The sequence below is a fragment of the Ovis canadensis genome, chromosome 1, assembly GCF_042477335.2.
Source record: "Ovis canadensis isolate MfBH-ARS-UI-01 breed Bighorn chromosome 1, ARS-UI_OviCan_v2, whole genome shotgun sequence".
Taxonomy (NCBI): domain Eukaryota; kingdom Metazoa; phylum Chordata; class Mammalia; order Artiodactyla; family Bovidae; genus Ovis; species Ovis canadensis.
This window is the reverse complement of record NC_091245.1, coordinates 69,664,803-69,685,664: the sequence shown is the minus strand read 5'-3', so window position 1 is coordinate 69,685,664 and position 20,862 is coordinate 69,664,803. Positions and strand designations below refer to the sequence as shown.

At 44.2% G+C, this 20,862-nt stretch overlaps 1 protein-coding gene across 2 annotated transcripts in view; it reads left to right on the top strand.

The window, feature by feature from the left end:
• TGFBR3 (transforming growth factor beta receptor 3) overlaps window positions 1–20,862 on the top strand; it is a 199,785-nt gene that overhangs the window by 133,982 nt on the left and 44,941 nt on the right. For both annotated transcript variants that reach the window (XM_069597758.1, XM_069597749.1), the window contains exons 5-6: window positions 13,196–13,379; window positions 18,228–18,396. In XM_069597758.1, coding sequence (XP_069453859.1) covers window positions 13,196–13,379; window positions 18,228–18,396 — 353 coding nt within the window. The remainder of the gene's footprint in view (window positions 1–13,195; window positions 13,380–18,227; window positions 18,397–20,862) is intronic.

The window sequence follows — 20,862 nt, the reverse complement described above, 5'->3', positions numbered from 1 at the left end:
CCTTTGGTTGGAAGCTAAGCTGAAGGAAGTTCAAGAGGGCTCCAGCCAGTGGTTTGGATTGAAGGCCCCACTCCATCCTGGCACCCAAGGACATGTCCCTTTGAAACCCCTTTCCCCAAAGTGTTCTTAGGTCTGTGGTTTCTGGGTCAGAATATGCAGCTCCATTCTCTTGGAGCTTGCATCAGCCCTTTGCAGAAGCTGTATCAGTCAGGGGTTATCCAGAAAGGAAACCAGTAGGAGGTATATATGGGGAGAGATTTATTGCAAGAAATTGGCTTGCACCACTGTGGGCACCGGCAAAGCAAGGCAGACATCCATAGGGCCGGCAGTTAGGTAGGGTGGCTGGAACTCTCCAGCAGGAATGGAGCTGCTGTCCACAGATGGAATGCCTGCTTCCTTAGGGAAGCCTCAGCTCTGCTGTGAAGGCCTTTCAGCTGATTGAATCAGACCCACACAGATTAGCTAAAATAGTCCCTTACTTAGAGTCACCTGGTTATGGACTTTAATTACATCTACAGAATACCTTCACAGCACATCTAGATTATTGTTTGATTGAATAATTGGAGACTATAGCCAAGCCAGACTGACATATAAAAGTGAATGTCACAGAGGCTTTTATATTTCACATTTTTACAGCCTGATGTTCTTGTCATCTTAGATCAACTGTAGTTTCTATTCAGTCATTTTCAGATCCTGTGCAGTTTTTGTCGCTGTTGTTTACCATAACAGATCTCTCTTCTTTCAGCCAAGCCGTTTTTTGCTTCCATATCAGTCCTTATGATTTTCTATCTGCCCCTTCCATTCTGTTTCTCCTCCACTGCTGCCAGCAAGACTCTTCTAGCTGCTGGGAAACGGGAGAGAGAGAGACAGAGAGATGGACAGAGAGAGAAGGAAATAACCAGATAGGGAGACTGTGCAAGAGGCAGAGAAGGCGTGATCCCCAGCTCTGCCTCGGTGCTTTCCTTTGTCACTCTTGTACACACCTGGGTTTCTATTGTAGTTTTTGGAGTTCTGCAGATGCAGTTTGAGCATGCACTTGTCCCTTGCTAAATTTCTGTAAGCTGGGGCTTCACCTAACCTCTCAGTAGGAACTCTGACAACAGAGTTGTCAGATGTGAGGATTCAGAATCTATGAAGTGTGCACTGAGTGACCTGTAATTGCTTTTATGATTTTCTCTCCCAGTGTTCTATTGATGCGAGCCCAGGGGGCTCCTATCTACCTTACTTTACTGATTTCTTGAGGTTAGTAGCTACTACTCAATGGAGGTGGAGTAGAAAGAGCTCTAGAGTGAGAAGAGAGGTGTTTGGTTTTTTGTCAACCCTGCTTTCTACCAACTTTGTGCCCCAGGCGTATTTAACTTCTTTGAACCCTAGTTTCCTTATTTCTAACTTAGATTGTCCTGTCTTGATAAAGAAAAACTCTGTAGAGGGAATTATAGGTGCCTGTTTGGAGTCAGGTGTTTGAAAAATTCAGTTTGTGCCTTTGAACCTGCATTGGCAGATTGGATATAACTTAAAAGAAAAATAGAAGAATGAATCCTTCTTAGTGAGGAATTTCCCAGAAGCACATTTGATGGGCCACAGTATATTGTGGATCATGGCAAGGACTGGTAATGATGCCAGCATTTTGTTTACTTCCTGGAAAACACTCTAGATGATAAATACACTTTAAATTTTGGGTCACACTCCTTCTAACATCATGCTATATTGGAAGATGGGAAAGGGTAAATATAAGAGTCTTGAGAGATGATTTTATAAGGTCATCGAGGATCCCTGTGTGGCCTGGGGCTTTACTTTGGAAAACTCTATATTATAAAGCAGCTTGCACTTCATTAATTTGGTAACCTGTGGGGACTGAGTTCGTCTTTCAGAATCAGTGAGTTATTTTTCTTGTCTTTGTGTATGTGCGTATTCATATATACTCTCATTTTTGTAACATTTCCATGGGAGATTAGAGTATTGCTTTTGTACTGGCTCATGTTCAAGTTTGTGCATGTTTCTATTCTTTGGGTAGCATTCAGAACTTTCCTCTTGGACATGTGTAAATATGTAGGACATTAAAAACAGAGGGCATTTTCAATCCTTTAGTTCTTTATATTTCAACAGAAATAAAAATTAAAAGCAGAGGATGATCACCATGAGTGTTTTGAGAAAAATTGTTGAATATGTTTTAAGTCATTTTGTTGGACAGAGTAATCTGGTTATGGATACAAAATTAAAGCATCCAAAAATTTTTAAATGGTCACATGGATTCATGTTTCTTGAGTGCACTGTTGGCAGAGATCACAATCACATGGCTCATGAATATTTAGCTTTGCAAATTATGCCTGTAGGTTCCATGGTCATGGAAGTTATTATTTCTTTAAAAAAAAAACTGAAAAAAACACAAAGTTATGATATATGGTTATATAGAAAACAGGTTTCAAATCACATGACAGGAGGAAATAGGCAAGCACAGTCCTACCAGGAATTGGGGTAGGGAGAATGTGTGATTTTCCTCTTTCAGAATGTAGGGTTCTGTCCTCTTTTGGGAGGTAAATGTTTCAGTACTGTTCCAGCACTTTATGTAAGTTTGTTTTTGCTGGACTTGGTGCATGAAATACATCAAAGCACCATCTCCTCATAAGAGTGTGGGCACTCTTATGAGTTCTAGGGCAGATCAGATCTGCATAGATCTTACTTATGCAAAAACCTAAACTCTAGAGAGATGCCTCTCCTACTTCACCATAAGTCTTTTTCTCCCCCCTAGAATTGAACTAACACATTCTTGGCATGGTAGGTGTTTCTGAAATGACTGTGTATTTTTCTTTGCTTTATTTGTTTTCCTTATTTTACTGCTTCTGTTCTCTTAAGCAGGCATCTCCAGAAAGAGATGTGTTGGTGCAAGTGTCAGGAAAAAGGAATAGGAGTAGTAAAGACTGGGTGTAAGGCAGGTCAGAAGAGAGAGAGGAGCTGACCCTGATTGTGCAAGTGCTGCACATTCAGCGATGCCAGAGTCATGTAAATGTATGAAGTTGGGTATGTGCGTTAGAGCAACCTCATGCAGCCGTAACCTGAACAGCATAGCAGGCACTCACCCAAGTGATAACTCAAGCTCCAAATGGACCAGCTATTGGGTGCGCGCGTGCACGTGTGTGTGTGTGTGAGAGAGACACACAGAGAAAGAATGATTGATTGATTCTTGAAACAGATTTTCCTCTGACATTTCAGCAGGCATTTCTTTATCATGGGGGAGCTATGGTTCCTCATTTCACAGGGCTCATTTCTATCTTTTTTGATATATAAGAAGATGACTCCCAAAATGACTTGCTTTACACTATCGCTCTTGGCTTTTTTAAAACTAGTGTGCAGGAGAAAATTCTTGCTTGTTCTCCAAGCAATCCTATGCATGCTTTACAAAGATTACATAATGTTTTTATCTGTGGCCTAGAACATGATCCTCAAGTATGCCTGGCCATCATGGGGTGGCAGGCAGGTGATTATAAAGCAGTCTCCTGGACCCTGCATTCCCACTCCACCCCAGAGTCTGCATGCTAACATACTTCCACGGTGATACGTAAGTTTGAGGATCACACTTCTGAAAGAGGTGGATGTCTTCCTTTTTTAAAAAATTAATTAATTAGACTGTGTTGCACTGGGTCTTCATTGCTGCGGTTCTCTCTAGTTGTGGCGAGCCAGGGCGCCTCTTCATTGTGGTGCGTGGGCTTCTCATTGCGGTGACTTCTCTAGTTGCAGAATGCAGGCTCTAGGGCAGGCAGGCTTCAATAGCTGGCGACCGTCGGGGTCAGTAGTAGTGACTTACAGGCTTAGCTGCTCCTTGGCACGTGTAATCTTTCCTGACCAGGAATGGAACCCGTGGCAGGCAGAGTCTTATCCACTGTACGACCAGGGAATTCTGAGACATCTTCTTATCACTGGTTTTACTATATCTTCAAAATCTGGTGTGTATTTTACATTTATGACACTGATCAATTAATTACATACATTTCAGGCTCTCAATGGCTAGTGGCTACTGTGCTGAACAGCCGTAGAGCAAGGAGGGCCTGACCTTCTGGCAGACACAAAATTGACCATGGCACTCTTTCCCCTCTCTCCCCTGCTCCTAAACATGACCTCAGAATACTTTCCAGCATAGAGCTTTAGGCAGCCGCTGCCAGTTAATGGGACTTCAGGATTCATGCATTCATCAAATAGTTATTGAGTGTCTTTTTTATATCCAACACTGTACTTTGGATATGCCTATAAGCAAAGCAGTCTAAAATCCCAGCCTCTGAAGGAGCTTACATACTAGTGGGAGGAGATGGGCTATAGGCATAATATACAAGTAAATTACATGGTAGTTTAGAAGCTGACTATATTATATTCTAGAAATAAGAATATGTAACTCAGGTTTGGGTGCTAGAGTTGGGGTTGCGGGGTGGTTGGATTGTAATTTTATATAAGCCGCATTGAGAAGGTAATGTGAGTAGACATGAAGGCGGAAACTTAAGAGAAAACTTAACTGCCACCCGGGCAGTTAAGCGCAGCCTGCATTTTCACCTGGGAGCATGGATGAGGTGGGAGAAGGCAGATAGGACTAAGTGAGGACTTAAAATATGGCGTTATCCTCAGCAACGCTTCTGTCTCCCTCCACACTGAAGAGATCACACCAGCTTGGGGGAGGCCAGAGAGAGACTGTGAGGCAACCGCCAGGCCTCTGAGTCAGCTGATGTGCTGAGATAAGTGCTAAGATGAGGAGCCCCAGTTCCAGGAAAACAGCGTCTACACCCATTAACCAGCATTGCTTCCCTTCACTGGGCCTGGAGAGATCCATCTTGAGGCTTCAGTGGGTCTGCTTAGGACTTTAAGAGTTAAAGCTTAAACACAGGTGTGGAAACAAAAGGGCTGGTTGCCTCTTTTGCTTTTTTTCTTGCTCTTTGGACAAGGTTGTTGAATCTGATCCAGAAAAAATAACAAACTTGGCTCTTGTTGCCTAGCCGTAAGTTCTTGTAATAAAACTCCCAGCACTGGCAGAGAGAGTAATGTTCTTTAAAAAAAAAAGTCTGGTAGCATAATCAGAATTTAAAATACAAATGGTGCGCATGGTTTCAGTAGGGAAGAGCAGTCACGAGAGGGGGTGGTTCAGTGCATTTCAAAGCCTAGGGCCTGTTGGACAGTCCAGTGCTTCATGTTTGTCCCTTCAATGGACACTTGCTAAGGTTCAGGATTCTCAGGGCTTGGGGCTCTGTTCGTTCCCACAGGAAAACGTTTGTCATGTTGGAATGTCAGAGGACTGGGTTTTAATTAGTAAGCAGGAGAAAAGTTCAGTGGTTTCTGCAGGAAGGCACAGAACTACTAAATGATTTAATAATTGGTTTTTAGGGGAGTTAGTAGGTGAAAAATCAAATACTAGTTTTAAAGCCTGGCAAAAGATCATTTCCTGGGCAGTGAGGAAAGCAAGGTTTGTAAGAATAAAGATATTATGGCTTAGCCTTTCCTGTAAGTAACACCATTGAGCTTTCATTCAGCAAGTGGTTACTGAGTCTCTACTTTGTGCCAAGCACCTTGCCAGGCCCAGGAGATGATTTAGAACGAGCTGGGTGCTTTCTTGGCCCTCATGGTGCTTGTCAGGTGGCATGGCAGCAGGTTTGCTGGTAAATGGTAGCAGTTCATGTGAGAGAGGGGCTGAGCTCGTGGTGTGCAGACGGCAGCTCCATCTCCAGGAGAGAAAGGGAGTCTGAGAGATTTTACAGAGAAGGTGATACCTGTGGAGGACAAGGAGCAGGTACAAGGTGAGCACGGGGTAGGGGATGAGCAAGCCAGGTGGGGAGAAGAATGTAAAAAGACCCAGGAGATCTTAGTAGCATGATGTGTTGTGCCACTGTGAGTGATTTCATAGGGCAGGTGCTTGGGGGAGTTCTGGAAAGTGGGGCGAGCAGAAGCCCTCTCTGATCATGTGCCAGTTAAAATGCTTAGATGCTATTCTCCATCATCATGTGTTTTACTTTTTAGAAAGATCTCCTTGGTGATAGTGTGGATGAGGAGTGGAGCGCGATAGGATTGGCAGCTTACACAGCAGGAGGTTACTGTAATGGTTGAGATGGGAAGTTGGTTGAGATGTAAGAGCCAGCAGTGGTGTGGGTAGCAGGGCAAGGACCTGAAAATAAGGTGGAGGATGGAATGAATTGCCTTGAAAAGTTTCTGCCATTTTATCCAAATGTAAAACCCTTGCTCTTAACATTTTTTAAAACAATTCCATATTCAGTCATGTAGTAATTATCCTTGTAATAGTGATTGTAACCCCTCCTCATGTTAGAAACATAATATTTTCCCCTCTCTCTCTCTTTTTTTTTTTTTTTTGCTATTCTCTTTACATCTCTTTTCTTCCATAAACTTTAGCCCAAACCAGACTCTAGCGAGGACTCCACTCTAGGGAGATCAGGCAGGGACTGAAGTGCTGACCGGTAGAGGAGTGGCACTGGCCTGTCATGTCTTTATTTCAGGAGAGCTCTTGAGGGGTCCTAGGATGATGCCCTTGCAAACAAGATGAGGACTATTCCATGAGATCACTTTGTAGTTGGTGAACAGCCTGCAGGCGCGCTAAGTCACTTCAGTGGTGTCTTGACTCTTTGCAACCCCATGGACTGTAGCCCACCAGGCTCCTCTGTCCATGGGATTCTCCAGGCAAGAATACTGGAGTGGGTTGCCATGCCATCCTCCAGGGGCTGTTCCCAGCCCAGGGATCAAACCCACATCTCCTTCAGCTTCTGCACTGCAGGTGGACTCTTTACCACTGCCCCACTGGGGAAGCCCTGGAAAACAGCCTGGGCCCCTGCAAGTTCTGTTGCATGTGCTCAGGTCAGCGTGAGAACGTGCCTGCAAGTCAGCAGACCTCAGCCTTGTCTGGTTCAGCATCTCAGGGATTTAGACAAGTGTGGAGATGGCACACACATGAAGTTTAGAGATTTTTGACATCAACAGAATAGATTTTTATATGGTCTCTACAGAATTGAAATGAGTCTAAAGACTTTGATTTATATTAAGATACACCAGTGTAGGGGAAGGAGGAGAAGAGCCTTGAGCTGATAAAATCAAGACCTGAGGCTTGAGGTACTGTTATTCCTATCTCCACCTCCCTGGTGTGAGCTGCCGTTCTTTCTCCCCTGGATTATTCCAGAAGTCTAGTACTAGTCTCCTGCTCCTTGTTCCGCTTCAGTCTAGACTGGCCACAGCAGCCAGAGTGACTTGTTAGATGTTTTCATGAATCCTTAGTGGCGGCCCATCTCACCCAGACTAAACACCACAGTCCTTTTCAGTGGTCTGTATTGGACCTACTGGTCTCCCCTGTGGCCTCTCTGACTTTACTCCTGCTCATCTCCATCTCACCCCTGCGCTCCAGCCATGCCAGCCTCCTTGCTGTCTCTTTTCTGTGCCAGACCTATGCACTTGCTGCTGTCTCCTCCCCAGCACCCTTCCCCTGATGTCCACATGGCTGCCTCTGTCATCTCCTTCAGTTCTTGACCTGCCCAGTGACTTTCTCAGTCAGATTTTACGCTTAAAAGTAGAGTGCCCCTCTTCTCTCAATTTATATCATTCCTTCACACTTGTTAACATGTATTTTAATTGTTAATTTTGTTCCTCTGACTTCCTTGCTAGACTGTAAGCTTCACAAAGCAGGGAATTTTGTCTGTTGCCTTCTCCACTATATTCCCAGCACTTTGAACAATGCTTGGCTCTCAATAAATATTTGTTGGATGTTTGTTTAAAGCATAAATGAATGGATATGAGATTATAGTAGGGTTCAGCTGATATAAAAGCTGATGTGATCTTGGGCCTCATGTGGCATCCATAGAAAGATATTTCGTAAAGAATTGACTCACGTGATTATGGAGGCTACAACTTCTGCAGACTCAGTGTCTCAGTTTGATACTGAAGGACAGCAAACTGCTAAAAGGACAGCAGACTGCTATAGGCCCAGGAAGAGCTGATGTCCCAGTTCAAAGGCTGTCAGCTGGAGAATTCTCTCTTACTCAGGGGAAGGGTCAGCCTTTTGCTCCATTTAGGCCTTCAACTGATTGGGTGAGGCCCACACCCATTGGGAAGGGCAATTTGTTTTAGTTGGTCTACTGATCTAAGTGTTAATTCTGGACTTCCCTGGTAGTCAGGTGGTTGGGAATTCTCCTACCAGTGCAGGGGACATGGATTTGATCCCTGGTTTGGGAAGATTCCATATGCCCTGGGGCAACTAAGCCCAAATACTGAGCCAGCCCTGTGAGCTGCAGCTGCTGAGCCTGAGGGCCTGTGCTCTGCACCAAGAGAAGCCGCCCTAACAAGAATCCTGTGTACCACAACAAATAGTAGCCCCTGATTGCTGCAGCTAGAGTCCACATGCAGCAACGAAGACCCAGCACAGCCAAAAATAAATTAACTAAATGAAAAAGAAATGTTAATCTCATCCAAAACACCCTCACAGAAATGCCCATAATAATGTTTGACTGAATAACTGGTACCCTGTAGCCCAATCACACTGACACCTGAAGCTAACCTTCACAGTACTCTCATCAGACCACACCCCAAACCCTTGGTCTCGTCCCAGGCACCACATTCCAGAGACTATGCTGATGAAGATATGACAACCGTGGTATCTAGGGAGGAGTCCAGGGGGTTGGGACTGTTGCCCTCAAGAAGTGAAGTGGTGGTCAGGGTTGAGTGATACCTACAAACATTTGAAGCTTTGTCTCATGGAAGAAAGAAGAAGGGGTTCTTTGGTTTGGAAAGCCCAGCTCAGACAAGTGGGCGGAAGGCAAATCTTACAGGCAACTATAAGTAAGAAGGGACATCTCCTGCTCTGAGAGCCAATGAAGTCTCCTTTCTGGAAGGATGCAGGCAGGGCCAGCTGTGACTAGGAGTCAGAAGTCGCCTGTTCTGATCCGGCCTGGTTGCTGATTCTCTGACCTTGGGTAGGCCTTTAGCTTCTCTGAGGTTCTCTCTGTGGAAATTGGAGTAGCCTACATCAGAGGTCATCCTGAAGATCAGGTGAAAATAACCATACCTTGTAAAACTCGGTGGGGCTCAGGGGAGGCCTTTGTGTGTGAGCTGCTGTGTCAAGTCAGAGAATGGGTGGTCAGGAGGAGCGCTGACTAACCCCTTGCTACGGCAGAAAATTTCCACTGACCTGCAGTCAGGGACGCTTCACTGCCCCTGGCAGCTTTGCTTTCTTCTCGTTGGAATTTGCCTGAGGAGTGGCAGTTGACTCCTTTTCCAAATTCCTCAGCCCTGAGTGTGTGATCTGTGCTGCTGCTGGCCCTGGAGAAGCCAGACGAGTGGGGCAGATGGTGTGTGAAGGGCGCTCCCCCTTCTCGAGGAGTCAGCTCCACGATGGCATTGCTTTTAATGACTTCAGGATACATTCCCAGGTTGCTCCCCATTTCTTCTCTTATTTACACTGCTCACATTCTTGCCTCTGGAATGCACCACGGTGATCTATCCCACCTTCCACTCTGAAGAAATGTACTCTCTGCATAACATAATTTAAAGCCCTAGTGTTTTATTTTCTGGTTGTAACATGAATGAGAAAAAAGGAAAGAACGGAACATCCAGGGAGGCTTGCCTAAACATTCAGAACTGCGCTGGCAGTGGGACAAAGGCCTCTGCACTGCTGTGGGTTTTTGCGGTGACAGCCTTGATAAAAGTGACTTTTTAGTGCAAGTGCTTTTCAGTGAAAAGATGATTTTACTACAGTGCTTAAGTCAGAAAATCAGATAAGCATTGTCTGAAGTTCAGTGTTGATGAGTAGCTAAGCTTCAGAGGATTTATGAATAGGTTGGCATGGTTATTGTTGGCAGGTAGATGGCTCAGGAGCTTTTTCTTATGCAGGCGATGTCAAAACAAGGTCAGAGCTAAGTGTGCTCCCACTGGTTTTGTTTATAACTGGCATTGGGACGTGTAGCAAATGTCATTGCCACATTTGGTAGCTCTCTATAGTGCCTGATACATAGTAGGTGTAATGAGTGGTCACTGTTATAAGTGGTCATAGTTGACACCCAGCTTCTTAGTGATTAGTTCTGGGTTTCCCGAGCCAATACAAACCAGAAAGTTTTTATTATTCTTTGTAAAGTGCATAGCGGCCCAGTTTTTAGGATAGAAAGAGCTGTCAATTTGGAGATCCAATTTGAGAATCCAGTAGCTCTTTGAGTAGCAATAACATTCAGTCAGTCCAAAGCATAGGCCAGGATTTCTCAGTTGTGGTGCTGTTGAAGTTTAGGATAATTCTTTGTCATGGGGGCCATCCTGTGCATTTTAGGATGTTTAGCAGTGTCCCTGGCCTCTATTCACTAGATGCCAGTAGCTCTTCCCTCCTGTTTGTGACAATCAAAACTGTTTTCAGATGTTGCCACATGTTCCCTGATGGGCAGAATAACCCCTGGTAAGAACCACTGGTGTAGAGGAAGCTGTGAGGTGCCCATGATGGGCTTTTCAAACTGTGGATCACTCAGTACCCATTAAGGCCAGGCTTTTCAACTGTGGTTGAACATTGAAATTGTCGAGGAAGCTTTAAAAAATGCTGATGCCTGGCTCCCACTCCCAAATTCTAGTTGACTGAAGGAGTGGCCTGGGTCTCAGGATATTTAGAAACTCCTCAGATGCTTCTGGTTTTCAGCCAAGAGGGAGACCACAGCATGAGTTGGTGATGGAGTCAATGGGGTGAAGTACTGCTTTGCTAGCATTTAAAAAGTATAAGTATATATGTTGCTGCTAAGTCGCTTCAGTTGTGTCCGACTCTGTGTGACCTGATAGACGGCAGCCCACCAGGCTGCCAGAATCCCCGTCCCTGGGATTCTCCAGGCAAGAACACTGGAGTGAGTTGTCATTTCCGTCTCCAATAAGTATATATAGTTGAAGAGGAAATATTAATGCCTAGCACAGTATTTAAAGGTAAGAAGTATTTTATATGGGGCTTCCCAGGTGGCTCAGTGGTAAAGAATCTGCCTGCCAAGCAAGAGACAAGGGTTCTGTCCCCGGATCAGGAAGATCCCCTGGGGGAAGACATGGCAACCCACTCCAGTATTCTTGCCTGGGAAATCCCATGGACAGAGGAGCCTGGAAGGCTATATAGTCCATGGGGTGGCAAAGTCATGTTCAGCCAGACACAACTGAATGACTAAACACAACAACAACTATTTTGTATGTGTGTTGAGGTTGAAAACACTGCTGGAAAGGGTAGAGCCATAAGCATAATCTTTGCCCTCAACTTGCTTTTAGTCTGGCTGTAACCACTTCAGAAACTGCTTGCTTTTTGTTGTTGATGATAGTTAACATGAAAACATTTTTTATTGAAGTATAATTGATAATATAACATTATACTAGTTTTAGGTGTTCCACATAATCTTTAATATTTGTATATATTGTAAAATGGTCATCACAATAAGTCTAGTTAACATCGGTCACCATATGTAGAGAAGTTTTTCTCTTATAGTGAGAACTTTTAATATCTATGGTCTTTAGCAATTTTCAAATGTGCAATAAATGTTGCTAACCATAGTCACTATGCTGTACATTAAATCCCGATAACATATTTTTTAATAACATGAAGTTTGTACCTTTTATATACATATGTATTTTAAAATTATTTTATTTATTATTTGGCTGCACTGGGTCTTAGTTGTGGCAGTTGGGATCTTCCGTTGCAATACGTGGGCTCTCTAGTTGTGACACTCGGGCTTAGTTGTTTCACCGCCTGTAGGATCTCAGTTCCCCAATCAGGGATGGAATTCGTGTCCCCTGCACTGCAAGGCAGACTCTTAACCACTGAACCACCAGGGAAATCCCAAAGTTTGTATGTACCTTTTGACCCGTTTCACCTATCTCACTCATCCCCTATCTCTCACCTCTGGCGACCACCAGTCTGTTCTTAGTATCCGTGAATCTGGATTTTTGTTTTGTTTTCAGATTCCACATATAAGTGAGATCATTTGGCATTTGTCTTTCTCCATCTGACTTATTTTACTTAGCATAATGTCCTTGAGGTCCATTCATGCTGTTGCAAATGGCAAGATTTTATTTTTTTTCATGGCTGAAAATATTCCGTCATGTATATATACCACATCTTTATTCATTCATCGGTGAACATTTTAGGTCATTTCCATATCTTGGCTATTGTAAATAATGCTGCATGGTTCATATATCTTTTCAAGTTAGTGTTTTCATTTTCTTCGGATAAATACCCAGAAGTGGAATTGCTAGATCACATGGTAGTTCTGTTGTTAATGTGAAATTCAATACAAAACGTTTATAGTTCTGTGGCTTGGGAGGTTTTGAGCCTTTCTGCTCACATTTTGAGGTTCCACCCTGACACTGATAAAATCAGTTGCTGGACAATAAAGATGACATGCATACTTTCACCAGCAACTGAATTTAATTATAGTGTAGCAGCTAGATGATAATTTTCCCCCTTTGTCTGTGTTAATTATATATACCGTGATATGCTAGGTCAGCAGTGGTCTAAATACATCCAAGCAAATATTGGGTCTTGCATAAATCATCCCAGACATTTTATGAGGATCAGTCTAACGGCCTCTTGACTCCATTATCTATGGGAATTTGGGGGTCTTACAAAATAAACTGTAATACACATTCATCTCACTGCGAGGAAGTAGTGTAAAGTGGTAGAAGACTGGCCAGCTCTGGTCGTATTTTATCTCAGGGCTCAGGAGCCAGTAAACCAAAGGGACTCTTGCTGTGTTCCCGTGGTGGTGACTGTTGGCAGAAGCTGCAGCTATGGAAGATGTGGACATCGAAGTCAAGCCTTTGGGATCACTTTTACTGATCCGTTACAAGTCCATGGAAACACTCACCAAGGCTTCCTATTGGACTTGAAATACATTATCTGAAAGGTTGGCCTTCAATTTAGATATCTGGAAAACAGCGCTGAGAAGTCTTATGATTCCTCACAAAGCACTCTGTGGTCTCGTCACAAAGTTCTTTAAAAATTCAAAGGGCCGTCCTGCATTGTTTGCAGTTTTGTCATCACCTGGAAGAAGGTGGGCTTGGGATTATTTCTTGAATGTGCTGCTGAAAAAAGCTGTTGCCATTGTGTAAGAAAAGGAAGAGGTTAGATTGACAGATATTTATTAATTGTCTGACAGGAGCTTTTTCTGATAATGATTTAGCGGCAGGTGATTGCACCACATTAAATATGCAACTCTGTTTCTTCTAGGTGTCTGAAGGTTCTCTGGTCCATTTTTCATCAAGAAACTTCTCCTTGTCAGCAGAAACAGAAGAAAGGAGCTTCCCCCATGGAAACGAACATCTGTTAAATTGGGCCCGAAAGGAATATGGAGCGGTCACTTCTTTCACTGAACTCAAGATAGCAAGAAACATTTATATTAAAGTGGGGGAAGGTAAATTCTATGTGGTCTCAATTAATGACTGATTTATGACAGTCAGTTGTTTTCTTTTCGGAGACCAGGTGGCTAGGGCAAGGAATCAGAGAATTACAGATTGTTGGAGCTGGCAGGGACCTGAGGGATCGCTGGGGCCCGCTCCCCACCACATCCTCTCCTTCCCTTTTTCCTTCTGAGGAGATAGGCCTGGTAAAGGGGGAGAAGTGGGGAGTAGCCTGGTTGAGAGAGGAGGAAGTCGTTGGGTAGAATTTAGAAGACACCCAGGCACAGAAGTCAGAAGTGAGTGGAAGCTGACAAGCTGAGGTGTGGGAAAGGAAGGGCTAACTGATGGAGTGCAAGGAGAGTTAGCATCGTGAGTCAGCAGTTAGGGCTTCCTCCCACCTGTTATTCTGCAAACATTTAAAGCCAGTGTCAGTGTTGGGGCATAGCCTGGGCTTATTATCTGCAAGTCTTCAAGTTTGAGAACTACTGGGGCATAGCCAGGGGCATTTGAAGCCTCGAGACATCAGTTAAATTTTGGACAATAGCAGAGGAAGAGTGTTTGAATGTATTTTTAATACGAATGCTTGTTACAAGGACAAATTATTGGAGAAAGGAGCTGTTTAGCCTTGATAAGAAATGGCCTATTTTAATTTCCTTGCCTTGCAGAGGGATATAAATATCTGGTGATTCAATTTTGAAAGCATATTATTTCTCAAATAACTTCTTTATCATTATTTTTAGTTGAGTATATTTGGAACTCCCAAATAAGTTACTAGAAATAACAACTCTTGTGAATGGGCCCTTGTTACAGTCAGGTGATTGTGTAAAAATGGCGTTTCAGGTCCTCTGGGTCCATCTGCTTTCTTCTGAATTCTATAGCAGTTGTCTCCTCTATCATCGACTGTGTGGAAGCATGAGTGAGTTATTGAATGCTCGTTCCCAGCTCTTTTCCAGATCTGGGATGTTTGATAGATTCAGGACAGTGATATTGAGTGTGTGCTGTGCGCAGAGGCCGTATCAGGGGATTTCTACATGCACCCTCATTTAACCCTGCCAGTAATCCTAGGAGGAAACCATTATTTTGACCATTTTGCAGAGGGGTCAATGAAGGGTTAAGCTAACTTGCTCAAATCCACATTATTATTAGCAAATGACAAAACTAGAACTCAAACTCAGGTTTTCTGACCTTTGAGTCTAATGCTTATTGCCTGATGGTGCATTGTAAGTCTTAGCCCAGTGAGATGATGGGAAAGATTGAAGGCGAAAAGAGAATAGAGAAGCAGAGGAGAAGATGGTTAGACAGTATCACTGACTCAGTAGACATGAATCTGAACAAACTCTAGGAGAGAGGAGCCTGGCATGCTGCAGTACGTGTAGTCCCAAGGAGTCAGACATGGCTTAGCGACTGGACAACAACAATCATAAAAGTAGGTTACCTAGATGAAAAGGCTTGTTTAGTTGAATAGAGGGAGGAGGAGTTTAAAGGAGAGCAAGTTTCAAAATTTGGAGTTTGTTATTAAACTCTCATGGTATTCAGGTCGCTAATCATAGAGGTCAAGCCCCATTGGGACAAAACAAACAAAAAATCTCTTTTAATAAAGGTTCTAAGCCCTGACCGCTGTCTCTTTTTGAAGCAGAATTCTAGTGCATATTGACTGGATATTGATTACTTCCCTGGAATTTGTTAGAATAACAACATGTGTTATGGTAACATGTAGAAGGTTGGGTTCTATTCTGTTCTCTTAAGAGGGGCATGAGCTTCGGTGCACAAGGGTGCACTGATTTCCCCAAGGCTTGCAGACTGGATCAGGGAAGAACTTTAAGGACCTCGTGTCCTGCCCAGTAAAACTTTAATTTCTTGTCAACACCTTTGGAGATACTAAAACTTGACTCCGGACACCAGTCAGGTGTAAATCACTGGCCCATACCATGGAGAGGAGCAGCTGGGGAAGTGAGGGTCCTTGGCTAGGTTGGTGGACCACAAGGCACTGTTGCCTGTCACCATGGATTAGACTCTGCTGAGCAGACCTCATCCGCTGGTTTCCCAGAACCTGACCTGTCTCTACCCAGCTGAGTTAGGGATCCTAGGCCATGGGCCTCTTCTTATTCTATACAAAGTGTGGTCCCCGCCCCAGCAGCATCCTCATCACCTGGGAGCTTTTAGAAATGCTGGTTCTCGGGCCCACCCCAGACCAACTGACTTAAAAACTCTGGTGGTAGGGTCCAGCCATCTGTGTTTTAGGAGGAACTCTAGAGTGATTCTGAGCGCTCAGTCACTCAGTTGTGTCTGACTCTTTACGACCCTATGGATTGAAGCCTGCCAGGCTCCTCTGTCCATGGGATTTTCCCAGCAGAAACGCTGGAGTGTTGCCATTTCCTCCTCCGGGGATCTTCCTGACCCAGGGATCGAACCTCCATCTCCTGTGTCTCCAGCACTGCAGGTGGATTCTTTACCACTGTACTACCTGAGAAGCCTATGGTGCTTCTATTACTTGGTAAAGTTTGAGAACTACTGCTCTGACCTATATGCTTAGAGTGGAAGAACTGAGGGCTTTCAGTTCTTATCCCAGCTGGGCTTATTATCTGCGAAGCTTCAGGCAACATTCTGATTTACCTGCCACCGGAGCCTCAGTTTCCATAGCAGGAAAATGAGGTCTTTACATTACCTCTCAGGTTCTTCGAGTATGTTATTCTAGCTCTCACAGTGGTTTGTCAATCCTTTCCTAAAATACAAATAAGCATGTGACTTCCCCCCTCCCCCACACTTGCCAGGTTTCTACCCGGGGATTCCCCTTTGTGGTTTCCTCTCTGCTTGGCAGTTGGTATAAGTTTTGATGCCAGGCATGCGGAAGGTCATTTGGGGGCAAAAAAAAACCCCCACATACATGCATGCACACACAACAAAAAGTGATCAGCTTACTCAACTTAGTGACAATGGCATCTGGGACTTAAGCCCTTAATAGCAGCAACTTTTAAACAATTAAACCTTTCCTGGTGGCTTTGGAGGGTCACAGTGTGGGTGAGCTTTTTGTTGCTTGTCTCAAATCTCACACCAGTATTTGTTAATTCCGAAAACCTACGCCACGTGCCTACTGTATATGTGCCAGATGCACCCCAGGCTCATCTGTGAACCGGGAATACAGGCCAGAGTCCCAGGAGGGGGTCCTTGTCTCTTGAGTTCCAGACGGGCCTGTCCCTGGCCCGTGCCTCCATCTTCTGACGCTTGATGAAGTTGCAGCCTTGCCACCCCAATGTCGCTTTCTGTCCTGTGATCTGGGGAAGGCACTCGCAGGGCTGCAGCTGCAGGGCGTGCATTCCTCATCTGCTCATCTGGCGAAATCCTTAGCAGATGTGGGGGGTGCTGCTCCCGCAGCCAGAGTCGGCAGAGCCTGGGCCTCTTTAAGGGGGTCTTTAGGGAAGAGTACAGAATGCTCAGCCAACACTTTCTTGAAGTGAACCTTTAAGCAGGGGCCCCGTGAACTCCCCCAGTCCCCCCTGGTCTGGGGGTGACACTGGGGATGCCCTGGTGCCTGGAGCCAGAATGCCACAATGCGTGTTGTGGACTTTAGCACAGGGGCGTTGCGCAGTTGGGTGGGCAGTATCAACCCAATCTGGGGAACTCCTGGGCTGAGGCCTCATTCCTAAGTGAGACTTGCATATGAATTTGAACCCTGGCATCCTGTCCATTAAATGAAAAAGACAGAAGTCTGTTTCATTAAAGTGCCAGGTCTCTGATTAATTACCCCTTCTGAAAAAAGCTTGCTGCACCTAGAACTTCCTTGACACTGGTCCCAGCTGTCACACTGCCAGCAGTTTCAAGTTCTGTTTAAACATTTAAACCACTTGATGGAAATCCCATCAGCCATGGTGCTGTGTAAGCAGCATGTGCTCTCGGGCGAGTATCTTAGGACTCCGTAAGTGCATCACTTTCCCTGGTGGAGGTGATGAACAGCCCTCAGCACAATGAGATAATGTTTGTGAAAGCACCTTGCAAACTGTAAAGTGCCATGTAAACGTTTGCTGTCTGTGTCAAGATTACGAGAAAGAGTGGAAATCTGCCCTCACTCGAACAGTCTTTAGAGTATAAATGACTCAGAGGAAGAAATATGAAGAAATGATTAATTCTACAGCATGGGCCAGAGAGTTAATTAGGTTTCTGGTTCTTCTATTAATTGAAATAGCAAATATCCAAAGAGGAGCATCCTTGGGGCTAGGATAGATAGGTCATTGGATTCAGCATTGAGTATGCCGAGTGACATAGCTGTTGGGTTTTTAGGTGGGGGGTGCTTGGGAGGCAGATGACCGTGCAGGTGTGCAGCTCAGGAGTCATGGTCTAGGTACAAGTTGAAGCTGTGGGAATGATTGAGATCATCTAGGAAGAAGATGAACTAGAAAGAGTTGAGGAAGCAACTGATATTCTTAGCCTTGGTTTATATCAGGATTAACTGTGGCGCTTTTCAAAACGAAAGGCTTCTAGCTCCCACCTAGATCTTCTGAGTCAGACTCTCCGGGGTGGAGTCCAAACAGGTGGCTTCTGATGTGCACTGAAGATTGAGGACCACAGATGTTTAAAGGATGAGCAGAGGAAGAGCCCGTGAGAGACTGAAAGACAGGTCAGAGGAAATGGGTGAGGACAAAGCAGAATCAAAGAAAACAGGAAGGGAGAGGATTTAGACTAGAAGAGGCCACTGGAGTTGATCAGAAGGAGCCCACTGATGACCACAGAGGAAGCATCTCAGGGCAGAAGCTTGAGGTTCTCTGTGTCCCGCACTTGCCCAGGGTCCCTCTTACCTTCTCTCCTTTGAGTCTGGTTACCACATAGCTCATTGTGTGTGTTTCTTTCTTTTGTCTTTTAATTTTCAGATCAAGTGTTCCCTCCCACGTGCAACATAGGGAAGAATTTTCTCTCCCTCAATTATCTTGCTGAGTACCTTCAGCCCAAAGCTGCAGAAGGGTGTGTGATGTCCAACCAGCCCCAGGATAAGGAAGTACATATCATTGAGTTAATCACCCCCAGCTCTAACCCCTACAGGTGAGTGAGTGTGAGTGTGTGTGTGTTCTGAACCAAGAGAAGAAAACAAAGACATGATGTGACTTGACATGATTCTGACTTGAGGCAGGGAGAGGCTCAGCCCTCCCTCGTGTGAGAGAGAGGGAGCGGCTGATATTCACAGAATCTTTGAAGAAAACAGTAAAGGTGCCAGTGTCGTGTTTTATTTTCTGATCTCTCTCTAGATTCCATATATCCCAGATGAGTTCTGAAGCATAATCTGAACTTCTTGGTACAGTCATCCATTGGTATCTGCAGGAGACTGTTTCCAGATCCCACTCAGATACCAAAATCCATAGATGCTCAAGTCTTTTATAAAAATGGCGTAGTATTTGCATATAACCTACATGCACTCTCCTGTATACTTTAAATTGCCTCTAGATTACTTATCATACCTATTATAATGTAAATGCTATCTGCTGCTGCTGAGTCGCTTCAGTCATGTCCGACTCTGTGAGACCCCATAGATGGCAGCCCACCAGGCTCCCCTGTTCCTGGGATTCTCCAGGCAAGAACACTGGAGTGGGTTGCCATTTCCTTCTCCAATGCCTGAAAGTGAAGAGTGAAAGTGAAGGCGCTCAGTCGTGTCTGACTCTTAGTGACCCCACGGACTGCGGCCCACCAGGCTCCTCCATCCATGGGATTTTCCAGGCAAGAGTACTGGAGTGGGGTGCCATTGCCTTCTCCAAATGCTGTCTAATTAGTTGTAAATACAACATTTGTTGTTGTTGTGCAGTCACTCAGTCGTGACCGACCGGCTCTTAGTGACCATGGACTGAAGCAAACCAGGCTTCCCTGTCCTTCACCATCTTCCAGAGCTTGCTCAAACTCATGTCCATTGAGTCAGTGATGCCATCTGACCATCTCATCCTCTGTCATCCCCTTCTCCTTCTGCCTTCAATCTTTCCCAATATCAGGTCTTTTCTAATGTAGCGACTCTTCACATCAGGTGGCCAAAGTATTGGAGTTTCAACTTCAGCATCGGTCCTTCCAATGAATATTCAAGGTTGATTTCCTTTAGGATTGACTGGTTTGATCTTGGAGTCCAGGGGACTCTCAAAAGTCTTCTCCAACACCGCAGTTCAAAAGCATCAATTCTTTGGCACTCATCCTTCTTTATGGTCCAACTCTCACATCCATGCAAGACTCCTGGAAGGATCACTGCTTGCACTATACCGACCTTTGTTGGCAAAGCAATGTCTCTGCTTTTTAATATGCTGTCTAGGTTGGTCATAGCTGTTCCAAGGAGCAAGGGTCTTTTAATTTCATGGCTGCAGTCACCATTTGCAGTGATTTTGGAACCCAAGAAAATAAAGTCTGTCACTGTTTCCCTTGTTTCCCCATCTATTTGCCATGGAGTGATGGGACCATACGCCATGATCTTAGTGTTTTGAATGTTGAGTTTTAAGCCAGCTTTTTCACTCTCCTCTTTCACCTTCATCAAGAAGCTTTTTAGTTCCTCTTTACTTTCTGCCATAAGGGTGGTGTCATCTGCATATCTGAGGTTATTGATATTTCTCCCAGCAATCTTGATTCCAGCTTGTGCTTATATTAAATACAATATAAATGCTATGTAAATAGTTGCCTGCAAGGGGCAAATTCAAATTTTACTTTTTGGAATTTCCTGGAATTTTTTCCCCCAGTATTTTCCATCTGTGGTTGGTTACATCTGCAAATGTGGAACCTGGAGACACAGAAGATGGACTGTACTGGTTATAGAACAGACCCTCTTACTCAATTATTATCACCTATGACTGAGGTTATCCCTGATAAGAAAATTACAAAGTGTGCCTTATTAGCATAGTTATCATTTTAACAATATTTTTTAAAAGAAATCTCTGTTTATAGTGTCCTCAGAGCACTTTAGGCACTCATAACTGTTTGAAGCTGTGTGTGACTGTGTATGTGTGAGTGTGTGTATGTGTGTCAGAGGAGTGGCCCTTCACGGTGACACATCAGAGAGCTATTAGATACTAGCCTTTCTCTTCAACCCTCAGCATCCTGTCCGGGACTGAAAATTTAACTCTCTTTCTCAAGAATGATTGGGGAATTTGCGTAAGAAAGAAAAGGGAGAAAGTAGGCCTTTCTCCCACTTTCACCTGCATTTCATAGGGACTAGTGAGTAAAACTGTTAATTTATATTATAGAAGGATTTTGCAGTTAAAATTCTAATCAAACTTTGATTTCAAAAGTGAATAAACTACAGATTGGTTTCTGAAAATGGAAATTTTATTCCATGCGAAGAATTGTGGAAAATTAAAAGGGAAAGGGAATAGAAGTAATGGAAGCATGTATACTTAGGTATTAGCCCTAAGGCTTCACTCATTTTATGCTTTCCAAGTGTGTAAAACCAAGATGGAAATAAAGACTTTCCTCTAAATCCAGAATGCCAGAGATGTTATTATTTGGTAAGAATTCTCTTCTGTACTGGATTCTTAGAAGTTTGGA